Consider the following 24830-nt stretch of genomic DNA (forward strand, 5'->3'; position numbering starts at 1 on the left):
GCCATGACAGCTTTTAGTAACTTATTTGCAGATAATAGCCAAAAAGCTTAGGCCTTCCAGTAGCATACGCAAATTATGGAGCCAAGTGAACAGCTCTCTCACCGATGCAATTCAGTAGATAACACTGACTGACAAGATGAGAGTAGCTCACTTTAGCATCACTGTTTGGCAAGCCCCGACATCCTAGGAAAGGAAACGTAGGAAATCCTTTGGACATACACTGGACATACATTGAGTGTACAAAACATTAAGAACACCTTCCTACTATTGCGTTACACCCCCTTTTGCCCTCAGAACAGCTTCAATTAGTTAAGGCATGGACTATACAAGGTGTGAGTGGCGTGTATTCATAGATGCCAAAGGAACCCAGGCTTCCCCAAAACATTTACCAACATTTATTTTGTCTCTCTGTGTTTCAGAATGTTCCTTCAATTTGCAAGAGGCTGAATGTATCTCACCGGAGAAAGCGTTTGAGCGAGTGAAACAACACCTCTCTGCTGTCTAGTCCAAAAGAGTATGACATTGTTGCCGCCCGTAGCATTGAATGCAAAGGAAGCCAGCGAGCATTTGGCCTCCCTTGATAAAAATATATAAAATAATATCCAATCAGAGCTAAACTGAGTGAGATCAACTGTGAATGGTCCTGGGGCTCCAAAACAAAGCTGTCAAGGGAAAGCAGTTTGGATTTGGCGTCACTCCTATCAAATCGCATCAAGAGCATACTGTACATCATTGACAGAAACAACTTTAATTGTTGCATCTCGTTGTGTTGTTGTCCTCCGGTGGCTAGCTAGAAAGCTAAAATTGTCCGTTTACTAAATTAGCCATGGAAGGAGATGAGATTTGGACTTGTGATTTCTATTATTTCTCCGTACTGGCCAATGATTATAACGGCGTTTCTGATCTAACCATTAATTTATACATTGTTGTGCCCCTGGCCTGAGAGGATGGACGTCCAATATGTAGCAAGATGTAGAAGGCTAATGTTAACTAGCTAATGTTGCCCATGAAAGGAAGTTACGCTAGCGAGTAGGCATTTTAGCCAGGTAGCCTAGGATAAAAAAGTGTCATACAGTACAAGTGTGTACTGTATGACAGAGTGATAGACCGTTTTGTCAACAAGAAAGAGAGGAGGATGGCATTGGCATTTCTCTACAAGAAGGGTGAATCAACATGTTTTTCTACTTGTACGAACGAGTACACGCACGCACGCGCACACACACACACACAAATCAGTACCATGGACAGCCACGTATCATATTTAGCTTACGTTGATTGGACTGAATAGTTTTTGGTATCTTTTAGTTGTCACTGTCCTAGACTAAGCATAGGTGATTTGATGTTGAAATGTTGAAGTTAAAATGGTAATGGAGTAGTGGAGGCAGCTCCTGTTTTCTTTACGACTTGCCGTAACTCTAACTCAATAGTTATTTAGTAGTCTGAAAATGTCGTAAACGTTAACTTGCTTGACCATGCTGTAGATTGTTACATGCTATATGTTTTGTGGACTTCACCGAACAGATGTTGCTCTCCAATTTTGTGATGAAACAAACATGTGGTTGAATTTATTCTGCCACTGTGTCTTCTTATTGTCCAAAGGTGCGGACTCCGGCCGCAAAACCTGAACTTATAGGGGAGGGTCTGGGTGGGCGTCTGTCCGCGGTGGCGTCCACACGTTTGTTTCATCACAAAATTGGAGAGCAACATCTGCCTCTGATTGAGAACCATACCAGGCCAAACGCAAAATACAACATAGAAAAACAAATATAGGTAACACGGTCACCACCGATAAATCCATGATTATCGAAAACTTCAACAAGCATTTCTCAACGGCTGGCCATGCCTTCCGCCTGGCTACTCCAACCTCGGCCAACAGCTCCGCCCCCCCCCCTGCAGCTCCTCGCCCAAGCCTCTCCAGGCTCTCCTTTACCCAAATCCAGATAGCAGATGTTCTGAAAGAGCTGCAAAACCTGGACCCGTGTAAATCAGCTGGGCTTGACAATCTGGACCCTCTATTTCTGAAACTATCCGCCGCCATTGTCGCAACCCCTATTACCAGCCTGTTCAACCTCTCTTTCATATCGTCTGAAATCCCCAAGGAAAGCTGCCGCAGTCATCCCCCTCTTCAATGGGGAGACACTCTAGACCCAAACTGCTACAGGGGGGCACACGAGGTGTGGTACTAAGCCAGGTAGCAGACCTGAGCTCACTCCTCGTGCTTATGATAAGCAGCGCATTACTGGTCAGGCACCGTGTTATGCGGTTAAGCGCACGGTGTCGCCAGTGCGTGCCCATAGCCCGGTGCGCTATAGGGCAGCCCCCCCGAAAGTGCCATGCGAGTGTGGGCATTGAGCCAGGGCGTATGGTGCCTGCTCAGCGGGTCTGGTCGCCGGTACGCAGTCTTGGTCCAGGTTATCCTGCGCCGGCTCTGCGTGCTGTGTCTCCGGGCGCTGGGAGGGTGCAGTGCGTCCTCTGCCTGCGCTCCGCTCGTGCCGGGCAAATGTGGGAGTGGAGCCTAAGGGAGAGGTGCGTGTAGTAAGCACTAGATCTCCCGTGCTTACCCACAGCCCGGTTCAACCTGTGCCTGCACTCTGGAGGGTCCGGGCTAGAGTAGTTGTCCAGCCTGGGGAAGTGGTGCCAAGGTTGCGCACCAGAGCTCCAGTGCTCCCCACAGCCCGGTCTTTCAGGCTCCTCCTAACACCAAGCCTCCTGAAGGTCTCCCCAGCCTGGTGGTTCCTGTGGCAGCCCCACGCACCAGGCTGTCTCTCAGTCTCCTCCCTGCAGGTGCTCCCGCCTGTCCGGCGCCGCTGCCGGAGCGTCCCGCCTGTCCGGCGCCGCTGCCGGAGCCTCCCCGCGCTGCTGCCGGAGCGTCGCTGCCCAGAGCCTCCCGCCTGTCCGGCGCCGCTGCCCAGAGGCGCCAGAGCGCCAGAGCCCCTCAGCCCAGAGGCGCCAGAGCCCCTCTGTCCCTCTGTCCCGAGCCCCTGCCCTCTGTCCCGAGCCCCTGCCCCTCTGTCCAGAGCCTCTGCCCCTCTGTCCAGAGCTTCTGCCCCTCTGTCCAGTGGGGTTATTGAGAGGGGTTGCCATGGTGAGAAAGCCACGGAGGCGGACAATAAGGCGGACTAAGACAATGGTGAAGTGGGGTCCGCGTCCCGCGCCAGAACCGCCACCGCGGACAGACGCCACCCAGACCCTCCCCTATAGGTCAAGGTTTTGCGGCCAGAGTCCGCACCTTTGGGGAGGGGGGGTACTGTCACGTTCTGACCTTTATTTCCTGTGTTTTGTATTTAGTTAGTATGGTCAGGGCGTGAGTTGGGTGGGCAGTCTATGTTTGTTTTTCTAGGTTTTGGGAATTTCTATGTTTCGGCCTAGTATGGTTCTCAATCAGAGGCAGGTGTCATTAGTTGTCTCTGATTGAGAATCATACTTAGGTAGTCTGGGTTTCACTGTGTGTTTGTGGGTGATTGTTCCTGTCTGTGTTTTGCACCAGATAGGGCTGTTTTTGGTTTTCCACGTTTATTGTTTTGTAGTGTTCATGTTTATCTGTTTTTATTAAACATGAGTCAATATAACCACGCTGCGCTTTGGTCCGCCTCGGTTCAGATGAAGAAAACCATTACAATAAGTCCATTATTTTTTTATCCAATTGCAGAGCCTGACTGAGCAATTAACCGAAATGGCGGTTATTTTTACATTTTTAAACAACTAACTGACAGAATGTTGGTTCAATTATTTGAATTTTTTTTGCACATTGCACGTTTTTTTTAATAGATTAATCAGATCAAGTCTGAACTGTGCAATATAATAGGGAGTTGTAGTTTCCAACAGGCCAATATTCTACATAGTTTAACACAGAAAACGTGGTAATTAACTACAATGACCATAATCCATTGCGTGCCTACTCTCCGGTCTGTGTGTTTCTTTTTTACATATGCTACATGAGGTTAGTGTGGGACAGACACCGAGAGAGAAAAGAGTGTGAATGTGAAATCGAGAGGGATAGAGAGCAGTTGCTTCGCAAGGTATCTCCACCTGAAAATACACAGTGATGGAAAAAGAACTCAATTTTCATACTTGAGTAAAAGTAAAGATACCTTAATAGAAAATGACTCAAGTAAAAGTGAAAGTCACCTAGTAAAATACTACTTGAGTAAAAGTCTAAAATTATTTGGTTTAAAATATATTTAAATATCAAAAGTAAATGGAATAGCTCAAATGTACTTAAGTATCAAAAGTTAAAGTAAAAGTATAAACCATTTAAAAAATCCTTATACTGTATTAAGCAAACCAGATGGCACAACTTTACTTTTAAAATGTATTTTGGAGGATAGCCAGGGGCACACTAACACTCAGACATAATTTACAAATAAAGCATTTGTGTTTAGTGAGTCTGCCAGATCAGAGGTAGTAGGGTTGACCATGGATGTTCTCTTGATAAGTGTGTGAAATGTACCATTTCCTGTCAAAATGTAACGAGTACTTTTGGGTGCCAGGAAAAATGTATGGAGTAAAAAGTACATCATTTTCTTTAGCAATGTAGTAAAGTAAAAGTAGTCAAAAATATAAATAGTAAAGTACAGATAGCCCAAAAACCTACTTAAGTAGTACTTTAAAGTATTTTACTTAAGTACTTTACACCACTGAAAATACAGGATCTAAGTAATTTATAGTTGGTATTCAGCCGTCATAAAAGTATGCCTTATTTACTTTGAAGAACTACTAAAATAGTGATTTTGTCAGTCAGCTCTACAGATATTAAATGATGACTTGGAATTAATATTGTAATATACACAACAACTGAAATATTTTATTAAAGTGATGGGCAGTCACTGCCATCATTGTATTAATTGTTTTATTCCGTGTTAAGAGTATTCAACCCACATTATGCATAGGTGCACTTCATGTAAAAAAAATAAAAAATATTGAAATAAAAAAACGTGATTCTTTTTTAATAATCTAACCGAAACCGAACTGACCTCAAAAAGCTTTAATCGCTCAGCACTAGTGCTTTGTTAGTCTCTGCGGGCCGGAGTGACCTTACCCTGTGTTCTACTGGGTAAAGAGCCCCGAGGATGAAGGGTTTCCACTAATTGACTCCAAACTAATCAATTACAGGAATCACCACAGCGTCAACGGCAAACCCCCTCACCCTAGAGCAGCTCACGATGAAGGGACACAAAAATCGAAAGCTTGAAAGAAAGAGGTTTAAAAAAATAAATAAAAAAGCTTCCTGATCTGGCCCACCGTGGGGTGACTGAGAGGACACAGTTTAACTCTCCACAAAAAAAAAACAATGGATTGGCATCGAAAGTATATGAAACCAGCACAGTCGTTAAGGGTAAGACAACTGCTGAAGCTGCGTGTATGTGTGCGCGTGCGCGTGCGTGTGTATATGTGTGTGAGTGCCTGCGTTACAATGAGCTCAGAAAGTATTCACATCGCTGGGTTTTTCCAAAATGTTGTTGTGTTACAGCCTGAATTTAAAATGGATTCAATTTAGATTTCTTTTGTCACTGGCCTACATACAATAAGCCATAGTGTCAAAGTGGAATGATGTTTTTTTTCAAAATGTTAACAAATGAAAAGCTGAAATGTCTTGAGTCAATAAGTATTCAACCCCTTTGTTATGGCAAGCCTAAATAAGTTCAGGGGTAGAAATGTCCTTAATAAGTCACATAATAAGTTGCACGGACTCACTCTGTGCGCAATAATAGTGTTTAACATGATTTTTGAATGACTGCCTCATCTCTGTACCCCACACATACAAATTATCTGTAAGGTCCCTCAGTCGAGCAGTACATCTCAACCACAAAGACCAGGGAGGTTTTCCAATTCCTGAGTGGACTAGTTACAATTTTGACTTAAATCTACTTGAAAATACTGTATATAGCAAGCCCTGAAAATGGTTGTCTAGCAATGATCAATAACCAATTTGACAGAGCTTAAAGTATTTTGAAAAGAATAATGGGCAAATGTTCCACAATCCAAATCACCCTTTTGGCGAAGTAGGCTGTGATTCAATACTACATTAACTGGCACTGCATCGATTACATGCAATGCAGGACAAGCTAGATAAACTAGTAATATCATCAACCATGTGTAGTTAACTAGTGATTATGTTAAGATTGATTGTTTTTAATAAGATAAGTTTAATGCTAGCTAGCAACTTACCTTGGCTCCTTGCTGCACTTGCATAACAGGTAGTCTCCTCGTGGAGTGCAATGTAATCGGCCATAATCGGTGTCCAAACATGCCGTTTTACCGATTGTTATGAAAACTTGAAATCGGCCCTAATTAATTGGCAATTCAGATTAATCGGTCGACCTCTAGTGTATTGTGTGTAGATGGGTGAGAAAAATAATATATTTAATCCATTTTGAATTCAGTCTGTAACACAACAAAATGTGGAATAAGTCAAGTGGTATGAATACTTTTCGCAGGCACTGTAAAACACAGCTTCCAGGAAAATGTGTTTTTTAACCTTAGCCATTAGACTCCCCCCGTTCCATTAGCTTTCACTAACCATCTATCACAGTGCTGCTTGGTGCTGTCAGACAGAGAGAGCTGCTTGAATCAGGTAGAAAGCCGTCTCTGAGATAGAGGCAGCAGCAGCTAGGAGAACAATGCACTCCCAATCCACCTGCCTTTCTTCTCCTGCCTTTTTATCCCATTACGTTGGTTAAAAAGTCTCTGGTTACTATTCGCTGCATGCTTATTGATTCCTGGGGACACCGCTAAGGGATACTCTTCTGTCTGCTCTGAAAATAGCAAGATTGAGTTATGGCCTGAAAGAACAGCCTGAAGGAACAGCCTCGTCTTGCTACCTACAAGAACTGATTATACCCTGTCCTTCTTGAGTCCTCAACCGTTGCCTCAGCATTTTAAACAGAGGTTTAATTGGGATTTTATTTTGGGATATTTTGGGATTGTGTGGTGGATCAGCTCAGGTCAGAGACACAATTATGAGAGGAAGATGGGAATCGGCAGAAAAACACAAGGACCCATTCCAACCTCTTTAGATTGTCCAACAACTATCTAGCTTGCATTACCCCTGACCTACTGACTGAGTAGCCTGGTGGTCCAGTCTGTGCATTAGCCAACTTCTGTTTGTGTCCATTCATGATAATGCCAAACAGATTGGCCTCGGCAATCTCAACGTTAACATGCGTTCCCATTTCAAGTGTGGGGTTGCTGACTGGTTGTTGAACACAACGTTCTTCATGTGACTTTCTTAAGAATTGATTTTGGGAGAGCGTGGCTGAACTGTTGCCAGTATTTAGTCTGCTATTCAATGAAAAGTAGCGTTGATATAATGTTGATTAGAGTGAGTTGATATGCTGAGAACATTTCAGTCAGGGGAAGGATTAAGCTAAACACAACTGAAGGTAAAAGAGCGCGAACCCTTGACTCTGAATCTCTAAGCTGAGCTCTAATCCCAAACCAGCGGCTGCTCTCTGGCAAACCATCAACAGTGCAAGAGATGGTCAGGATATTACTTATCTTATGTACATGATGTTATCAGTATAAATCTAACTGCCTTTCACTGTGCACACAATAAAGACCTGCATCGGGTCGAATACCCACGATTCCCTGCGGGTGACACGAAAAAAAACAAACAGCTGGCAGAATGAAAACATTATTTCAACCAGAGGGTTGGCTCGCGGTTCAGAACAATTATATTTTGCAGGTCGGAAACGTTTTAAATCAAGATAAAACATAAAAACAGACATAGTAGGCCAGGCTATAGGCCTAGGATTCCAGCCAGCCATGCACGCAGTGGAACAGTGAACTGTCCATTATTTGCATGGTGCTGAAACATTCCTAATTTGTTTATGTGCAGAGCCCCCCACCCGTGACTACATTACTTTCCCTGGTTAGCCTCGTTCATGCAAAAATGGCTAACATAGATTAACTGCGGAAATAAAAAGTAAAGTTATAGTGGTGGAACACACCATCGTGGAAACAGGTGCTGCGCGAGTGAAATCCCAGATTTGGAAGTATTTTGGAGTCATTGTGGACAAGGAGGTCAACAACCCGGTTGATGGATACAGAGCCTGCAGAAAGTGCAAGCGTGCATTTGTTTAAGGTAATTCAGTTAATTATCAGTTAATTATTATGTTAATTCAGGCTTTAGTTAATTTAGACTATACGCAGGCCATATATAGTTGGTAAAAGTTTGAGCAGGCTATAGCCTACTAAATAAATGCATGCTATTTCTGAAGCCTATAGCCTATTTGATTCTGGGAATTGTTTCAATTAAACTATTTGATTATCTAAACAATATTGAACATAAAGGTCTTGTTTTGTTAAGTCGGTTATAGACTTTCATTAGGCAAGAAGGCTAAGTGGAAGGCTCTTCTTCAAAGCGATGTGAATTGTCAATGTGCCGCTTTGCATTGTGAAAATAAGAGGATATTAATGAATGCCATAGTTTCCCTTCATCAAAATGTTGAATAGATAATGCAGACAAATGAATGAATGCAGAGAAGGTGTATAGCTTAATAGCCTTAGTCGGGCCTACTCTGGAGTCATAAAAACAGTTCAATAAATAGATGTTATTTGTCAGGTCACGGATTGGCTCCCAGAACAACTATGTGGTGGGTAGTGTTGCAGAGAAAAATCTGTCTTGATGTTGGGTGGGGCTTGGAATTGATATGGCCGGCGCGGGGTGGGTGCGGCTCCAAAAAAACAGACCCGTGTAGGACTCTAACATACAATACCTGTTTGCTTTCTTCATTCAATCAATTCCCTCTTCTTCCCCATTTAGTCTATTCTTTTGTTTTAATGAAAAGTTAACAAAGAGATGGTGTTGGAGGTAGCTAAATCGCAGCTATCGCTCTGTATCTCTCTTCCTAAACACGGGATAGAGGATCTATGCCAGCCGTTCAGGAGATCGAGGGGTTGAATGTGCCGCAAAGTCAACATCGTATTGTGGAGGTGGGGGAGGGGAAAGCGGGGGGTCTGGGAAAAGAAAATTAGATTTCAAAGTCACCTCGGTGGTCTTTTTCCACAGACGTGAGGTACACAATAACAATGTGGCTGTGGACGAGAGCGGGCCGAGATTGCCCCTTTATCCCCTGCATTAACTATATGAACTACCCACTGTATCGCTTCAGATGCTATCAGCTGCTAAAGCTCTCTGGGTTTGCCCTTGTAGTCTTCCAATATCATTTTTCATTTTAAACTCAGATGTAATGCCCCTGTCAGCTCTCCCCCTGCAGTGTTGGCCATCATCCTCTCAAATATCTCTGTCCCTTCCCCCTAACTCACAGCTCTCCCTCTCTCCATCTCTCTCTGTGGTCAAGTGATCTGACCTGTCCCAGTTAGCCATGGTTCTACTTAAAACAAGGCAGTGAAAATAAGCTTTATGACCAGTGCATCATCTAACCTTTTTGGTATCTACTGAATGCACAGTGAGATGGTCCACTGGTAACTGAGGTCATATTCGTCATCTAGTAATGTGACCGTCACCAAACGTATCCCGATATGGATGCATTTACAGGAGATTCTCAATGTACGTTTCTGAGTACAAACTAGATTAAAGTAAATGAGGCTGGCAGAGATCCGACAAACAATAACATATTATGAAGACTTCGTAATTACATTGAACAGGCTGTTCTTATTACTATCTCAAGTCAAATAAGTAACTGTTGCTTTGAACTCTACCAGAGTCATGGCGGTGGTGACCACAGCCGACAAGTCAAAAAACAATCAATAGTTACAATCATAAGAGGAAGGAAGTGTACTCACGGCTGGCAGAGCTTGACCAGATCGTGGTCGGTCGTGGCTGGGGGAAGGCCTCGGATGTACAGGTTGGTTTTACTGAGCTGCTCCCAGCCTGCAGTGCTGGAGCTACTGCTGTTGTTGGTGCTGCTGTTGGTGCTGGGGATGGGTGGAGCCATGGGGTGTGAGGAAAGGGCTGCAGGTGGCTGCCGAAGGGGAAACACACAGAATGGTGTCAGTCCAAGACAAAACGACATGTCGGTGCGAAGTGCAAACATACTGCTTGTTCCCTGCTAAACAAACGGGAGAACGAGAGAGAGAGAGACAGACACAGAGAAAGAGACTACTCGGAATGAAACGGACTACATTGTCTTGCCACGTGGACGCGCGGTCACGTGGACATTATAATGTGCGAAAATAAATACGTGTTCAATATTGATTGACGTCTAGCAGAGCTACTGAATGCCAGTGAGTAATCATGAAACGATACACGTTTGCATTTCATTAGTGGGTTCAGAAAAACGTGCTTGGATTTTACTCCAACCCTTAGCGCAGCTTTGTCTACGAATCTTGTCTCCTCCGTGAGTTACTCAGAGAGATTCTTGATCTGACTCCCTCTGTAACCATAACAGTATTTTAGTGCGCTGGCCCAGAAAGCCATCGGTCTTCACTACAAGCATACCGTTGTGGCCCAGCTAAATCTTCTACATTGGTGCATGCTACAAATGAACTGTCCTGCTACTTCATAATTTAGCACTATCGAATGGGTGCCCCGTGTGAGGATTAATATTGAACAGAGCAGTGATACATATCTGCTGAGCAATCTCCATCAGAAGTCGGGAAGTCAGCACAAACTGGGTACCGAGGGGCGTGCAGGTCTGCTCTGATACTGATGTGACAGTGGAAGGTTGTGCGTGAATTAGAGAGCCCTTCCCGCCAATCCCCTGGTGACTGGCTGACTTCCCAACTGGACACGCCAACGACTACATTTCCAACATAGCCTTCTTTACCATCACACTGCCACCCCTACACGTACACACAGGCTTAATTGCATTAGGTTCCAGTTAGAGAGGCATGGTGGAGAATGTAACTCAACCTCAATGACCAGTTCTTTTGAACACTGAGGATCAGCGTGTTTGGAACAATGATATGCCACCTGATTTCTGCAACTTGCAGAATAGAAAAAAAAGATATACCCTTTTCAATCGATTGGAAAGAGATGAGTTCTGTAATGTGCATGGAAAATGTGTCGACCAGTTCTTCAAGCATTGAATTTCAGATATATTTGGTCTCATTCAGGGGCTTCATTCCAGCTAAACCGAGGGTATGGGTAAGGTCATTTACTGCATTTCTACACAACTAAAATAAACTCAATTTGGAGAACAGCATTGACTCCAGCCATTATCACCATGTTGCTGTAGCTTCATTCACATCAGTCAATAGGGGACTTAACATCCTACAAACACATGCCATACAATAATTAGCTGCCAGGTCAAGTCGAACAGCAGTTTCCTAGCCAAAGCCATCCACTACAGCTATCTTTACCTCTGCAATCTGTTGAGAAAAAGACTTGCTGTTCCCTGCAGCTGGGTCAATGCACTCTCCACAGAAAGGAAGAGGCAAAGCGAGAGGTTTAACTAGACAAAATCTGTCGAAAATAAGACCAATGTGTTTCTATGGGCTTATTTTGGACCTAAACTTGTCGCCTGTCTTCCTGCCTTTGGGACAACGACTCCCATTGTTAGGGCGAAGACATGATCACCTCGTCATTATTATACAGGCTCCCGAGTAGTGCAGTGGTCTAAGGCACTGCATCTCTGTGCAAGAGGTGTCACTACAGTACCTGGTTTGAATCCAGACTAAATCATATCCGGCAGTGATTGGGAGTCCCATAGGGTGGCGAACAATTGGCCCAGCGTCGTCTGGGTTTGGTGGTCATTATAAATAAGGATTTGTTCTTAACTGACTTGCCTAGTTAAACAAAAATACAGATCTCTACTCTACATAAAGCTAGTCAACCATACAAACAGCCTTCCTAGGTGTCAGCATGGTCCTAAAGTCAGCTGACTACTACCGCTAAACTTCATTTGACATTTAATCAGGGTTGGAATGATTTTAGTAGTCTATTTTAAATTGGTGGTGTAGAGCTAGGATATGGAGACTGCCCTACCCAATTGACGCCCCTGATCTCATTCAATGAACATCTGTAAATCATATGGGCCGTATCAAGAGTACCTCCACATCTCAGAGGAGAGCCCTCGTGTGATTGAGCAATAAGCCAGTATAGCATGCTTCCTGTTTGTAGGGCCACAGATGTTTGGATCTGAAAAGCTTGCCCTCTTTCTAATTTTGTTCTGTGAGTCTGACATTGTTTATCACTCCTCCCCCACCGAGGAATCACAAGAGAGGAAGCTGATGGAATCCCAAGCAATACGTGGTGACAGAATTGAGCAATCGTCAACCTGGACTCGGAACAGGCAAGAGATCTTCTTCTTCTCCGGTCCACATGCCTTTACTACGGAAACCAACTTGACCTGCTGTTGGATTCATTCATTATTTTCCTTCCTGTCACAAACAGCTCTTTGCCAGGGAATTTGTATGTATGCTGTGAACGTAACTCCTCAAATGAAATGACATTTTCACAAAGACTTCTGCAATGACTCTGCAGTTATCTCTGAGGACTGTCCTCAAGAAATTCACTCTAACGGGACTGTTGGCGTTTGAAGGATCCCTTGAGATTTCCCCTGTGTTTTCCCTCTATATGGTGGGAGGACAGATTAAGACAATCACCATGCAGTGCATGCTTGAGGTCATACTATGTTGGCTAGGGGTTTTGAGGAAAGATAGATTGTATCTTACTGAACCATTCTCATGTTATCTAACATCATATCTGACAGACGGGCTAGACACTGTTTCCAACATCGAGACAAAGAATGCAACTAACATAAATGCAACTTTCTTATCCAAATCTGCCCAAATAACCCTGGCCTTTGTCACTGTAAAAACAAACATAATATAAACACAATATGTAAAGTGTTGGTCCCATGATCCCAGAAATGTTCCATACGCACAAAAATATTATTTCTCTAAAATGTTGTGCACAAATTTGTTAACATCCCTGTTTGTGAGCGTTTCTTCTTTGCCAAGAGAATCCATCCACCTGACAGGTGTGACATATCAAGAATCTGATTAAACTGCATGATCATTACACAGGTGCACCTTGTGCTGTGGGGCAATAAAAGGCCACTCTAAAATGTGCATTTTTGTCACACAACAAAATGCTACAGATGTCTCAAGTTTTGAGTGAGCATGCAATTGGCATGCTAAATGCAGGAATGATTGTCCACCAGAGATGTTCCCAGATAATTTAATGTTAATTTCTCTACCATAAGCTGCCTCCGACATCGTTTTAGAGAATTTGGCAGTACGTCCAACCGGCCTCACAACCACAGATCACGTGTATGGCATTGTGTGGGTGAGCGTTTTGCTGATGTCAATGTGAACATAGTGTAAGAGTAACCACGCCAAACCAGGACCTCCACATCCGGCTTCTTCACCTGCGGGATTGTCTGAGACCAGCCATCCGGACAGCTGATGGAACTGAGGAGTATTTCTGTCTGTAATAAAGCCTTTTTGTGGGGAAAAATTAATTCTTATAAGCTGGTCCTGGCTCCCCAGTGGGGGTACCTGGCTCCTAAGTGGGTGGGCCTATGCACCCCCAGGCCAACCGCTGGCTGCGTCCCTGCCCAGTCAGGTGAAATCCATAGATTACGGTCTAATTAATATATTTAAAATGACAGATTTTCAGTAAAATCCTTGAAATGGTTGAAATTGTTGCATGTTGCGTTTATATTTTTGTTCAGTATATATGTATAAACTCAGCAAAAAAAGAAACTGACATTTTTCAGGACCCTTTCTTTCAAAGATAATTTGGAAAAATCCAGTAACTTCACAGGTCTTCATTGTAAAGGGTTTAAACACTGTTTTCCATGCTTGTTCAATGAACATGCACCTGTGGAACGGTTGCTAAGACACTAACAGCTTACTGAAGGTAGGCAAATAAGGTCACAGTTATGAAAATTTAGGACACTAAAGAGGCCTTTCTACTGACTCTGAAAAACACCAAAAGAAAGATGCCCAGGGTCTCTGCTCATCTGCGTGAACATGCCTTAGCCATGCTATAAGGAGGAATGAGGACTGCAGATGTGGCCAGGGCAATAAATTGCAATGTCCGTACTGTGAGGCCTAAGACAGAGCTACTGACAGGATGGACAGCTGATCGTCCTCGCAGTGGCAGACCATGTGTAACAACACCTGTACAGGATCGGTACATCCGAACACCACACCTGCGGGAGAGGTACAGGATGGCAACAACAACTGCCCGAGTTACACCAGGAACGCACAATCCCTCCATCAGTTCTCAGACTGTCTGGAATAGGCTGAGAGAGGCTGGACTGAGGGCTTGTAGGCCTGTTGTAAAACATCTCACAGCAAGAACTGGCAAATCTGGTGCAGTCCATGAGGAGGAGATGCACTGTAGTACTTAATGCAGCTGGTGGCAACACCAGATACTGACTGTTACTTTTGATCTTGACCCCCCTTTGTTCAGGGACACATTATTCCATTTCTGTTAGTCACATGTCTGGGGAACTTGTTCAGTTTATGTCTCAGTTGTTGAATCTTGTTAGTTTCATACAAATATTTACACATGTTAAGTTTGCTGAAAATAAACACAGTTGACAGCGAGAGGATGTTTCTTTTTTTGCTGAGTTTAAATGCATATTTGCAATTACTAGGGAAATATATAAGACGTACAATACCAGTCAAAAGTTTGGACACACCAACTCATTCAAGGGTTTTCTTGATTTGTACTATTTTCTACATTGTAGAATAATAGTGAAGACATTCAACTATGAAATAACACATGGAATCATGTCGTAACCAAAACAGTGTTAAACAAATCAAAATATATTTGAGATTCTTCAAAGTAGCCACCCTTTGCCTTGATGACAGCTTTGCACACTCTTGGCGTTCTCTCAACAAGCTTCACCTGGAATGCTTTTCCAACAGTATTGAAGGAGTTCCCACATATTCAGTTGTTGGCTGCTTTTCCTTTACTCTGCGGTCCAACTCATCCCAAACCATCTCAATTAGGTTGAGCTTGGGTGATTGTGGAGGCCAGGTCATCTGATGCAGCATTCCATCACTCTCCTTCTTGGTCAAATAGCCCTTACACAGCCTGGAGGTGTGTTGAGTCATTGTCCTTTTGAAAAACAAATGATAGTCCCACTAAGCACAAACCAGATGGGATGGCGTATTGCTGCAGAATGCTGTGGTAGCCATGCTGGTTAAGTGTGCCTTGAATTCTAAATAAATGACTGACAGTGTCACCAGCAATGGACCGGTCTAATGTTCATTGCTCGTGTTAGTCACTTCTTCTTATTGGTTTCCTATAGTAATGGTTTCTTTGCAGCAATTTACCACCATGAAGCCTGATTCACACAGTCTCCTCTGAACAGTTGATGTTGAGATGTGTCTGTTACTTGAACTCTGTGAAGCATTTATTTGGGCTGCAATTTCTGAGGCTGGTAACTCTAATGAACTTATCCTCTGCAGCAAAGGTAACTCTGGGTCTTCCATTCTTGTGGCTGTCCTCATGAGAGCAAGTTTCATCATAGCGCTTGATGGTTGCTGCGACTGCACAATTTTCCGGATTGACTGACCTTCATGTCTTAAAGTAATGATGGACTGTTGTTTCTCTTTGCTTAATTGAGCTGTTCTTGCCATAATATGGACTTGGGCTTTTACCAAATAGGGCTATCGTCTGCATACCACCCCTACATTGTCACAACACAACTGATTGGCTCAAACACATTAAGAAGGAAAGAAATACCACAAATGAACTTTTAACAAGGCACACCTGTTAATTGCAATACATTCCAGGTGACTTCCTCGTGAAGCTGGTTGAGAGAATACCAAGAGTGTGCAAAGCTGTCAAGGCAAAGGGTGGCTACTTTGAAGAATCTCAAATATAAAATATATTTGGATTTGTTTAACAATTTTTTGGTTACTACATGATCCCATACGTGTTATATTATAGTTGTGATGTCTTCACTATTATTCTACAATGTAGAAAATAGTAAAAAATAAAGAAAAACCCTGGCATGACTAGGTCCTGTATAAGTTGGAAATATGGCTCTCTCATGGTGAAACCCAACACTCCAGTATGTATTCCATGTTAATCCTGCACTCTCTGGATGTTTGGGTTTCAGGCATAAATCTCATGTTGGGATCTATAGGGAACAGCAATTTTCATTTCACATCACATTCTTCCGTTCACAGCACTTCACTACCCATACATCCATGTGATTAATCATTCAGCAACACGTCTCATTTTGTGGACGACAATGTTACAATACTAATGCGTTAAAAAAAAGATTACATTGAAAGTCTGGACACGAAGGTGACATTGACCAATCTCCTATTGAGTTGATATCATAACTCAATAGACAGTCAGCCTAAAAGACATGACACTAACAGTAGAACCTGATTGAGAATCATTCTATGATTTAAAAAAAAAAACATGTCCCACAAATACCATGTATTCAGGTAGCATGCAAGAGGAAGGATCACATGTAATCTCCAGGCTATCTGTCAAAGAGTGTCACGTCCAGACAGGTCACTTCGCTTTACAAAACAGTCAACTCTTTCATGTGTTTTCATGTGTTTTCTGTCAACTGTGAAGGTCCCTCAATCACAGTCACCTTTTGAACCCATAACAGATGCATCTGCTAGAGAGGGCGTGTGGTACTGAAAAGCCTTAGCATTGAGAGCATTTGGGTATAGGTTGAGAGCCATGTTGATATTTCTCATAATAGTCAATGATGATGTTGTTGGATATTTGTGCTTTATGAACATTTCTAACACGTATTTATCATGTATGTCATTTATAGCAATATAATGTCTTCACGGGTCTGTTTTTAACTTCCTATACATGACTTTCATTCTGTTGTAATATTGAAGAGAGAGAGAGAGAACATTTAGTGTCTGTTATACTGGAGCTCATGAAATAATCATCTGATATCATCATCAGGCTCCCAACTAGGAAGTGTGCCACCAGCTCAAGCTATTTGTGAACAAAGACAATCTTTGAGGAGAATGCCAGCAGTGCCCTTGGTTTCTCAGTCCCGGCTAAATCCACACACCCAAGGAGAGAAACTCCCTTTTCCGCAGGACTGAAAGCCAGTTTGTTTTCATACATCCGCCTGCCTATTGAGCACCAGGAGTCTGAGGGAGTTTGATGGGGAGAGCCCAGTGTCTTATCAGCATGCTCCAGACCAGCAGAGCCCGTCATATCCGAGCTGGAAATACACTAGGCTTCCAGTAACACAGGCCTCGCCCTCACAGAACTATCCAAGCCCTCAGCTAAAACTAGCCTCTTATTATGACAGCAGACTTGAATAATCCTGAATATGAATAAGTCTTCAACACCATCAACAGTTTCATGTCAAAAATGTTAATCCATATCTAAATTGGGAGAATTGGACGCATGATTGAATTACATTCCGCCGCTTTGCATACACTTTTACATGTGCAACAGCAACCTACAGAGGCACATCATATGTTCAAAGCTCTCATTCAATTATCACAAGGTCATACCCAATACATTTTTTTCCAGGACCTCAATGTTATCTGGGTGGTTTATTACATTGTTATTGTTTAAAAAAATATGGGATATAGGGCGGTTTATATAGAATCCTTACAGCCTAGCGGTTCAGAGTGTTGGGCCAGTAACCGAAAGGTTGCCGGTTCAAATCCCGAGTGAACTAAGTGAAACATCTGCCTGTGTGCCCTTGAGCAAGGCACTTGACCCTAATTGCTCCTGTAAGTTGCTCTCGATAAGAGCGTTTGCTAAATGGCTAAAATGTAAATATAAAGTGGCCGAATATCAACATTTGTAAGGCACTTCTACTGAACTAGTTCTACATTGGAACACACAGTGGTGAGGACAAGCTCTTGAATCTCCAAAGATTTCAGAAAGTCTCTTGAGAATGCCTTCACTTCTCTAACATATCAAATTAAATGAATTTGATAACATAAACTATACATATAAACCATAAACTAAATTAATTGTTGATTAAAATCCAGGTCAAAGAAAAGGTTGATGAGTAGCTAGATTGAATATACTGTTAAAGGGTTAAATACACTAACATCAGGACCAACTATGGATATTCTAACAAAATCATTGAAATAAAAACAGCAGCAATAGCCTACTAGTTTACTGAAAGAATACCACGAGGATACAGCAGTTTCAGAGTAACCCACTAATACCATACGTGTAGAAATATGTTTTAAAATGCCTAGTGAAATTCTGTCTAATTCAAACTAAACTTTCTGTTCCTCAATTCTCTCTGAGAATAGTCTATTTGTCGCCATAGGCTGATAAAAAAAATACATGTTTCGCGACTTCAATGAGTCAGCTTGATGATGAGGATGAATGCCTATTACATACATTTTGTATAATCAAATAGGCTATTTACCTGCTTACGATACGGAGTCCTCAATGGGTTGCAAGAATTCGCAAAAATCATTATCGGTTTCCAAAGACCCAAGACCGATTGTTTTACTAATTTATTTAAAACTATTTGTATCAAATGGCTGTTTAGGTGAAGTTGTAAATTTGACTAGCTACATAGATGTGTTTGTAAAAAAAAATCGTCTCTTTGCAATACTAAAGCAAAGACTACTAGGCTTACTATAGGCTACTGTAGGCCTATATGGTATACTGTATTTGACATATAGTATCATATACTACCATAAAATATAGCGATGTCAACGTATGCGCGAATTAGTCCGAACTTCGATTTCCCAACCCAGTTTCTGGAGTTCATTGATTTGCATTGAGTCCCCCGCATAACGCTCCTTATTAGTTACCACAGCCACAAAATCATAAACCCCGCCTATTTCTACAATTTCTCTTTTTAAAATGTGATTTTAAACCTAACCTCAATCCACACCTTAACCACACTGTTAACCTTATGCCTAAAATGCTTATGCTTAAAACCAAATAGCGCATTTTTTATTTAATGTTTTCTTGTCTTTACGATAGAGCCATACTTTGTGGCTGTGGTAACTAGTGGAAACCCCGCAGACAGACCCTGCCTGGTGGAAGAAACCATTCCTCTATACGGTTTAGGGATGATGACTTCACTGGATAACAGGAAAACAACACTATATCATATCTTTTTCTGCAATTTTCAAGAATATAATATACTTCAATACAGCCTATGGAAGGTGTAAGTACCATTAGCTGGTATAATTGAATAATAGGTCTATACAAGAGACAATGTTACAATGTTTTTTTCCCCTTTCGCTACTCTTCGTCTAGTCTGGAATGCATACCAAACATTCCACAGGGTTAGCTATCGGAGTTCATTGGGACGTCCCTACCCTAAACTCTAACCTTAAATTAACCGTATCCGTATCCTTATCCTAACCTTAACCATTACCTAACCTTAACCCTAACAATTTTCAACTTCAATGGGGTATGGACGTCCCAAGGATCCCTGATAGCAAGGACCACACAGTGCGGCCATTAGATAGTTAAAGGAGCAGGACGATTGATGCAGGACCCATACGTTATTCCAATTTTAATTTGAAGGCCACGCCATAGTACATTAAACTAAAATGATTGAATTGATATGTAGATAAACAACACTGAAAGAAAAAGGCAATTGAGGGTTAAATCCATAGGACATTTATAACACAATAATAATACATTGCCTCAAAATAAATATTAATCAGATTGATGAAAGTAGACAAAAAGAGCAAACACAGATAAAAATACACCTGGGAAAATGAAATTGAAAATATATATAACCAATTGAAAATGTTTTCAATTTTCACAGTTCTAATCCAGTAATCGTTACACAGTCTAGGGATGCAACGGATGTGGAGTAAATGTGCAAAGAGACTGCACGCAACAGTAAGGATCGAGCCACTCTTCAGCAGAGATCCAAAATTGTAAGTGAAAGAGTGACCAAGGTTTTTAATATAGCAAAACATACACTCAGAGGCAGCACTAGGCTATAAATCGAAACCCATTCACCTGCCAGTCTCAGTCTCTGATTGGAAAACCAACAGTGGTGGTGAAGGCAGAATGTGAATTCCTGCTGACCTTCAGTGGTCGTTGCCTTTGTGGTTACATTTTTGACCTATTTCTTGTTCCGCCATGCACTTTCTTTTCACCTAGTGTGTTGTCCTCCTTTACAGATTTCACTCTCCTTCTCCAAGCTGCATTTCCTGTCTTTAAGTAAATATATTGGTCATCATAGCATCAGCAACTCTCAATGTAATTCCATGGGGGGGACCACTGCAAACAGAGCAATGTCTAAATTGGTCTAAAACCAAATCAGCCAAAAAAAACGAAAAGCCAATCCCAGTAAAAAAAAATCATTTTGGTTTCAGCATGGGCTCACTTTAAACCTGAACAATAGAGGTGATTTACTAAAAGCTCCAATGAATCTTTCCTTCCTGTTTTTTCCTAGTTGCATTTTTTGAGGTTGTCAAGTGGTTTCCTAAAATGTTTTCCTAAAAGACACTACAGATATAGTCATATATATAGAGCTTATTGGGAGGCCATTTCAGCCACCGTTAGATGCAAATAGGTCACAGTTAAAGGGAACAGAAAGACCTGAATCAGCACTCTGTGGAGGTCACTGAGTGAAAGGGGACCAGGGTGGGGAGCGTGATAGTCAGTGGAACTATCCCTTTATATAGGAGTCAAAAGTACCTATGTAAACCTGTCAAAAGTTTGGACACACTATTTTCTACATTGTAGGATAATAGTGAAGACATCAAAACTATGAAATAACACATATGGAATCATGTAGTAAACAAAAAGGTGTTAAACAAATCACCCTTTGCCTTGATGACAGCTTTGTATACTCTTGGCATTCTCTTTACAAGCTTCATGAGGAATGCTTTTCCAACAGTCTTGAAGGAGTTCCCACATATGCTGAGCACTTGTTGGCTGCTTTTCCTTCACTCTGCGGTCCAACTCATCCCAAACCATCTCAATTTGGTTGAGTTCGGGTGATATTGGGGGACAAGTCATCTTAGTCAAATTACTCTTACACATCCTTGAGGTGTGTTGGGTCATTGTCCTGTTAAAAGACAAATGATAGTCCCACTAAGCGCAAACCAGAATGCTGTGGTAGCCATGCTGTTTAAGTGTGCCTTGAATTCTAAATAAATCACAGACAATGTCACCAGCAAAGTATCCCCACACCATCACACCTCCTCCTCCATGCTTCACAGTGTGAACCACACATGCCGAGTTAATCTGTTCACCTACTCTGCGTCTCATAAAGACAAGGCGGTTGGAACCAAAAATCTGAAATTTGGACTCATCAGATTAAACGACAGATTTACACCGGTAAGCCTGTTCTTCTTATTGGTGTCTTTTAGTAGTGGTTTCTTTGCAGCAATTCAACAATGAAGGCCTGATTTACAGTCTCCTGTGAACAATTGATGTTGATATGTGTCTGTTACTTGAACTCTGTGAAGTATTTATTTGGGCTGCAATCTGAGGTTAGCTCTAATGAACTTATCCTCTGCAGCAGAGGTAACTCTGGGTCTTCCATTCCTGTGGTGGTCCTCATGAGAGCCAGTTTCATCATAGCGCTTCATGGTTTTTGCAACTGCGCTTGAAGAAACTTTAAAAGTCCTTGAAATTGTCCAGATTGACTGACCTTCATGTCTTAAAGTAATGATGGACTGTCGTTTCTCTTTGCTTATTTGAGCTGTTCTTGCCATAATATGGACTTGGTCTTTTACCAAATATGGCTATCTTTGTCACAACACAACTGATTGGCTCAAACACATTAAGAAGGAAAGAAATTCCACAAATAAAATTTTAACAAGGTACACCTGTTAATTGAAATGCATTACAGGTGACTGACTACCTCATGAAGCTGGTTGATAGAATGCCACGAGTGTGCAAAGCTGTCATCAAGGCAAAAGGTGGCTACTTTGAAGAATCTCAAATATAAAATGTATTTGGATTTGTTTAACACTTTTTTGGTTACTACATGATTCCATATGTGTTATTTCATAGTTGTGATGTCTTCACTATGATTCTACAATGTAGAAAAGAGTAAAAAATCAATAAAAACCCTGGCATGAGTAGGTGTGTCCAAACTTTTGACTGGTACTGTATGTCTACTGCAGTAGCGGTCGCTGACGTTTTAAGATTATTGAGGACACATTTATTTTATGAGCAATGCCTTATTTCTATTACAGCATATTGGATGACTGTCATTCATAATCCATTCACCAAGTTTAACATTGACAGGTTTAGGCTACTACATGATACTAAAATGTTCTCTATATATGAGGTTGAAATTCATCCCAAAGGTGTTCGATGGGATTGAGGTCAGGGCTCTGTGCAGGCCAGTCAAGTTCTTCCACACCGAACTCGACAAACCATTTCTGTATAGACCTCACTTTGTGCCCCGGGGCATTGTCATGCTGAAACAGGAAAGGGCCTTCCCCAAACTGTTGCCACAAAGTTGGAAGCACAGAATAATCTAGAATGTCATTGTATGCTTTAGAGTTAAGATTTCCCTTCACTGAAACTAAGGGGCCTAGCTCGAACCATGAAAACAGACCCAGACCATTTTTTATCCTCCGCCAAACTTTACAGTTGGCACTATGCATTGATTCAGGTACAGCTGAAGTCGGAAGTTTACATACACTTAGGTTGGAGTCATTAAAACTTGTTTTTCAACCACTTCAAAACTATAGTTTCGGCTAGTTGGTTACGGCATCTACTTGTGCATGACACAAGTAATCTTTCCAACAATTGTTTACAGACAGATTATTTAGCTTATAATTCACTGTATCACAGTTCCAGTGGGTCAGAAGTTTACATATACGGAGTTGACTGTGCCTGTAAACAGCTTGGAAGATTCCAGAAAATCATGTCATGGCTTTAGAAGCTTCTGATAAGCTAATTGATATCGTTTGAGTCAAATGGAGGTGTACCTGTGGGTGTATTTCAAGGCCTACCTTCAAACTCAGTGCCTCTTTGCTTGACATCATGGGAAAATCAAAAGAAATCAGCCAAGACCTCAGAATTTTTTTTTTGTAGACCTCCACAAGTCTGGTTCATCCTTGGGAGCAATTTCCAAATGCCTGAAGGTACCACGTTCATCTGTACAAACAATAGTACGCAAGTATAAACACCATGGGACCATGCAGCTGTCATCCCGCTCAGGAAGGAGACACGTTCTGTCTCCTAGAGATGAACGTACTTTGGTGTGAAAAGTGCAAATCAATCCCAGAACAACAGCAAAGGACCTTGTGAAGATGCTGGAGGAAACAGGTACAAAAGTATCTATATCCACAGTAAAATGAGTCCTATATCGACATAACCTGCAAGACCGCTCAGCAGGGAAGAAGCCACTTTACAATAACAGCACTTGCTGTTGACCGGGGAAGCTCTAGCAGGGAAGAAATTCAACGAACTGACTAGTTGGAAAGGTGGACTCCTATAAAGGTGCCATGTTGAAAGTCACTGAGCTCTTCAGTAAGGCCATTCTACTGCCAATGTTTCTCTATGGAGATTGTATGACTTTGTGCTTGATTTTATACACCTGTCAGCAACGGGTGTGGCTGAAATAGTCGAATTCAAACATTTGAAGTGGTGTCCACACTGTTGTATATACTGTATAGTGTATCATAACCGCAGCTAGCTCACCATATTAGCTAAAGTAAGATCATAGTCAACATAGCTAATATAACTAACGCGTTAGTAAACCCGCGACAATCATGCAGTACAGTGTAGTACACGGGTTAGCAGTTACACCGGTGGGCCCCTGTGGCAATACATTTGTATAACCAAAAGCTTACTTTGACTTGGAAGAGTTCCAGTGTTGGATATCCAGCTAGCTAACATCCCTCTGTTTGAGCCAGGTGTTTGAGAAGGCTAAACTAGCTAGCTGCATTTGCTAGCTAGCTAAGTAAGTGAAAGTGAAAAAAACGAAGAAAGATCTCTCTCTATCTCTTGTTTCTCCTTTATTTTTTAAGAAATTAATTTGTTCAAAACTATTGTCTTTCTCTATCTTTGAGTCTACTATTCTCCACATGTCATGCACTGCAGTGCTAGCTAACTGCAGCTTATGCTTTCAGTACTAGATTCATCCTCTGATCCTTTGATTGGGTGGACAACATGTTAGTTCATGCTGCAAGAGCTCTGATAGGTTGGATGATGTCTTTCAGAAGTTGTCATAATTACTGTGTAAGTCTACGGAAGGGGGTGAGAACCATGAACCTCCTCGGTTTTGTATTGAAGTCAATGTACCCAGAAGAGGACGGAAGCTAGCTGTCCTCTGGCTACACCATGGTGCTACGCTACAGAGCGCTGTTGAGGCTACTGTAGACCTTAATTGCAAAGCAGTTAGCCAACTGTAATTGTTATTTCTTGTGAATGCATTTATTTACCTGAAACTTAATTTATTATTTTCTTTAGGAATCGATACTGACAATGAAATAAAACTAAAGATTTGAGCTGCTGCTCTACGGACTCAAAGCAAGTCTTTCTGTTTTCATTAGGTATTTTTTACTTTATTTTTTTATTTCACCTTTATTTAACCAGGTAGGCTAGTTGAGAACAAGTTCTCATTTGCAACTGCGACCTGGCCAAGATAAAGCATAGCAGTGTGAGCAGACAACACAGAGTTACACATGGAGTAAACAATTAACAAGTCAATAACACAATAGGAAGAAGAAAAAAAGAAAAAAAAAGAAAAGTGGAGTCTATATACATTGTGTGCAAAAGGCATGAGGAGGTAGGCGAATAATTACAATTTTGCAGATTAACACTGGAGTGATAAATTATCAGATGGTCATGTACAGGTAGAGATATTGGTGTGCAAAAGAACAGAAAAGTAAATAAATAAAAACAGTATGGGGATGAGGTAGGTAAAAATGGGTGGGCTATTTGCCGATAGACTATGTACAACTGCAGCGATCGGTTAGCTGCTCAGATAGCAGATGTTTGAAGTTGGTGAGGGAGATAAAAGTCTCCAACTTCAGCGATTTTTGCA

General features: G+C 41.9%; 1 protein-coding gene across 7 annotated transcripts in view; it reads right to left on the bottom strand.

Annotated features, from left to right (window-relative positions):
• LOC118385996 (RNA-binding motif, single-stranded-interacting protein 1-like) overlaps positions 1-24830 on the bottom strand; it is a 66510-nt gene that overhangs the window by 35401 nt on the left and 6279 nt on the right. For 4 of the 7 annotated variants that reach the window (XM_035773322.2, XM_035773318.2, XM_035773319.2 and 1 more), the window contains exon 2: positions 9748-9926. In XM_035773322.2, the coding sequence (XP_035629215.1) occupies positions 9748-9926 (179 nt within the window). Of the gene's footprint in view, positions 1-9747; positions 9927-18260; positions 18627-24830 lie in introns of those variants that run through there. The other 3 variants (XM_035773323.2, XM_035773324.2, XM_035773321.2) reach the window with 1 other exon arrangement.

This window comes from Oncorhynchus keta, chromosome 7, assembly GCF_023373465.1.
Source record: "Oncorhynchus keta strain PuntledgeMale-10-30-2019 chromosome 7, Oket_V2, whole genome shotgun sequence".
Lineage (NCBI taxonomy): Eukaryota > Metazoa > Chordata > Actinopteri > Salmoniformes > Salmonidae > Oncorhynchus > Oncorhynchus keta.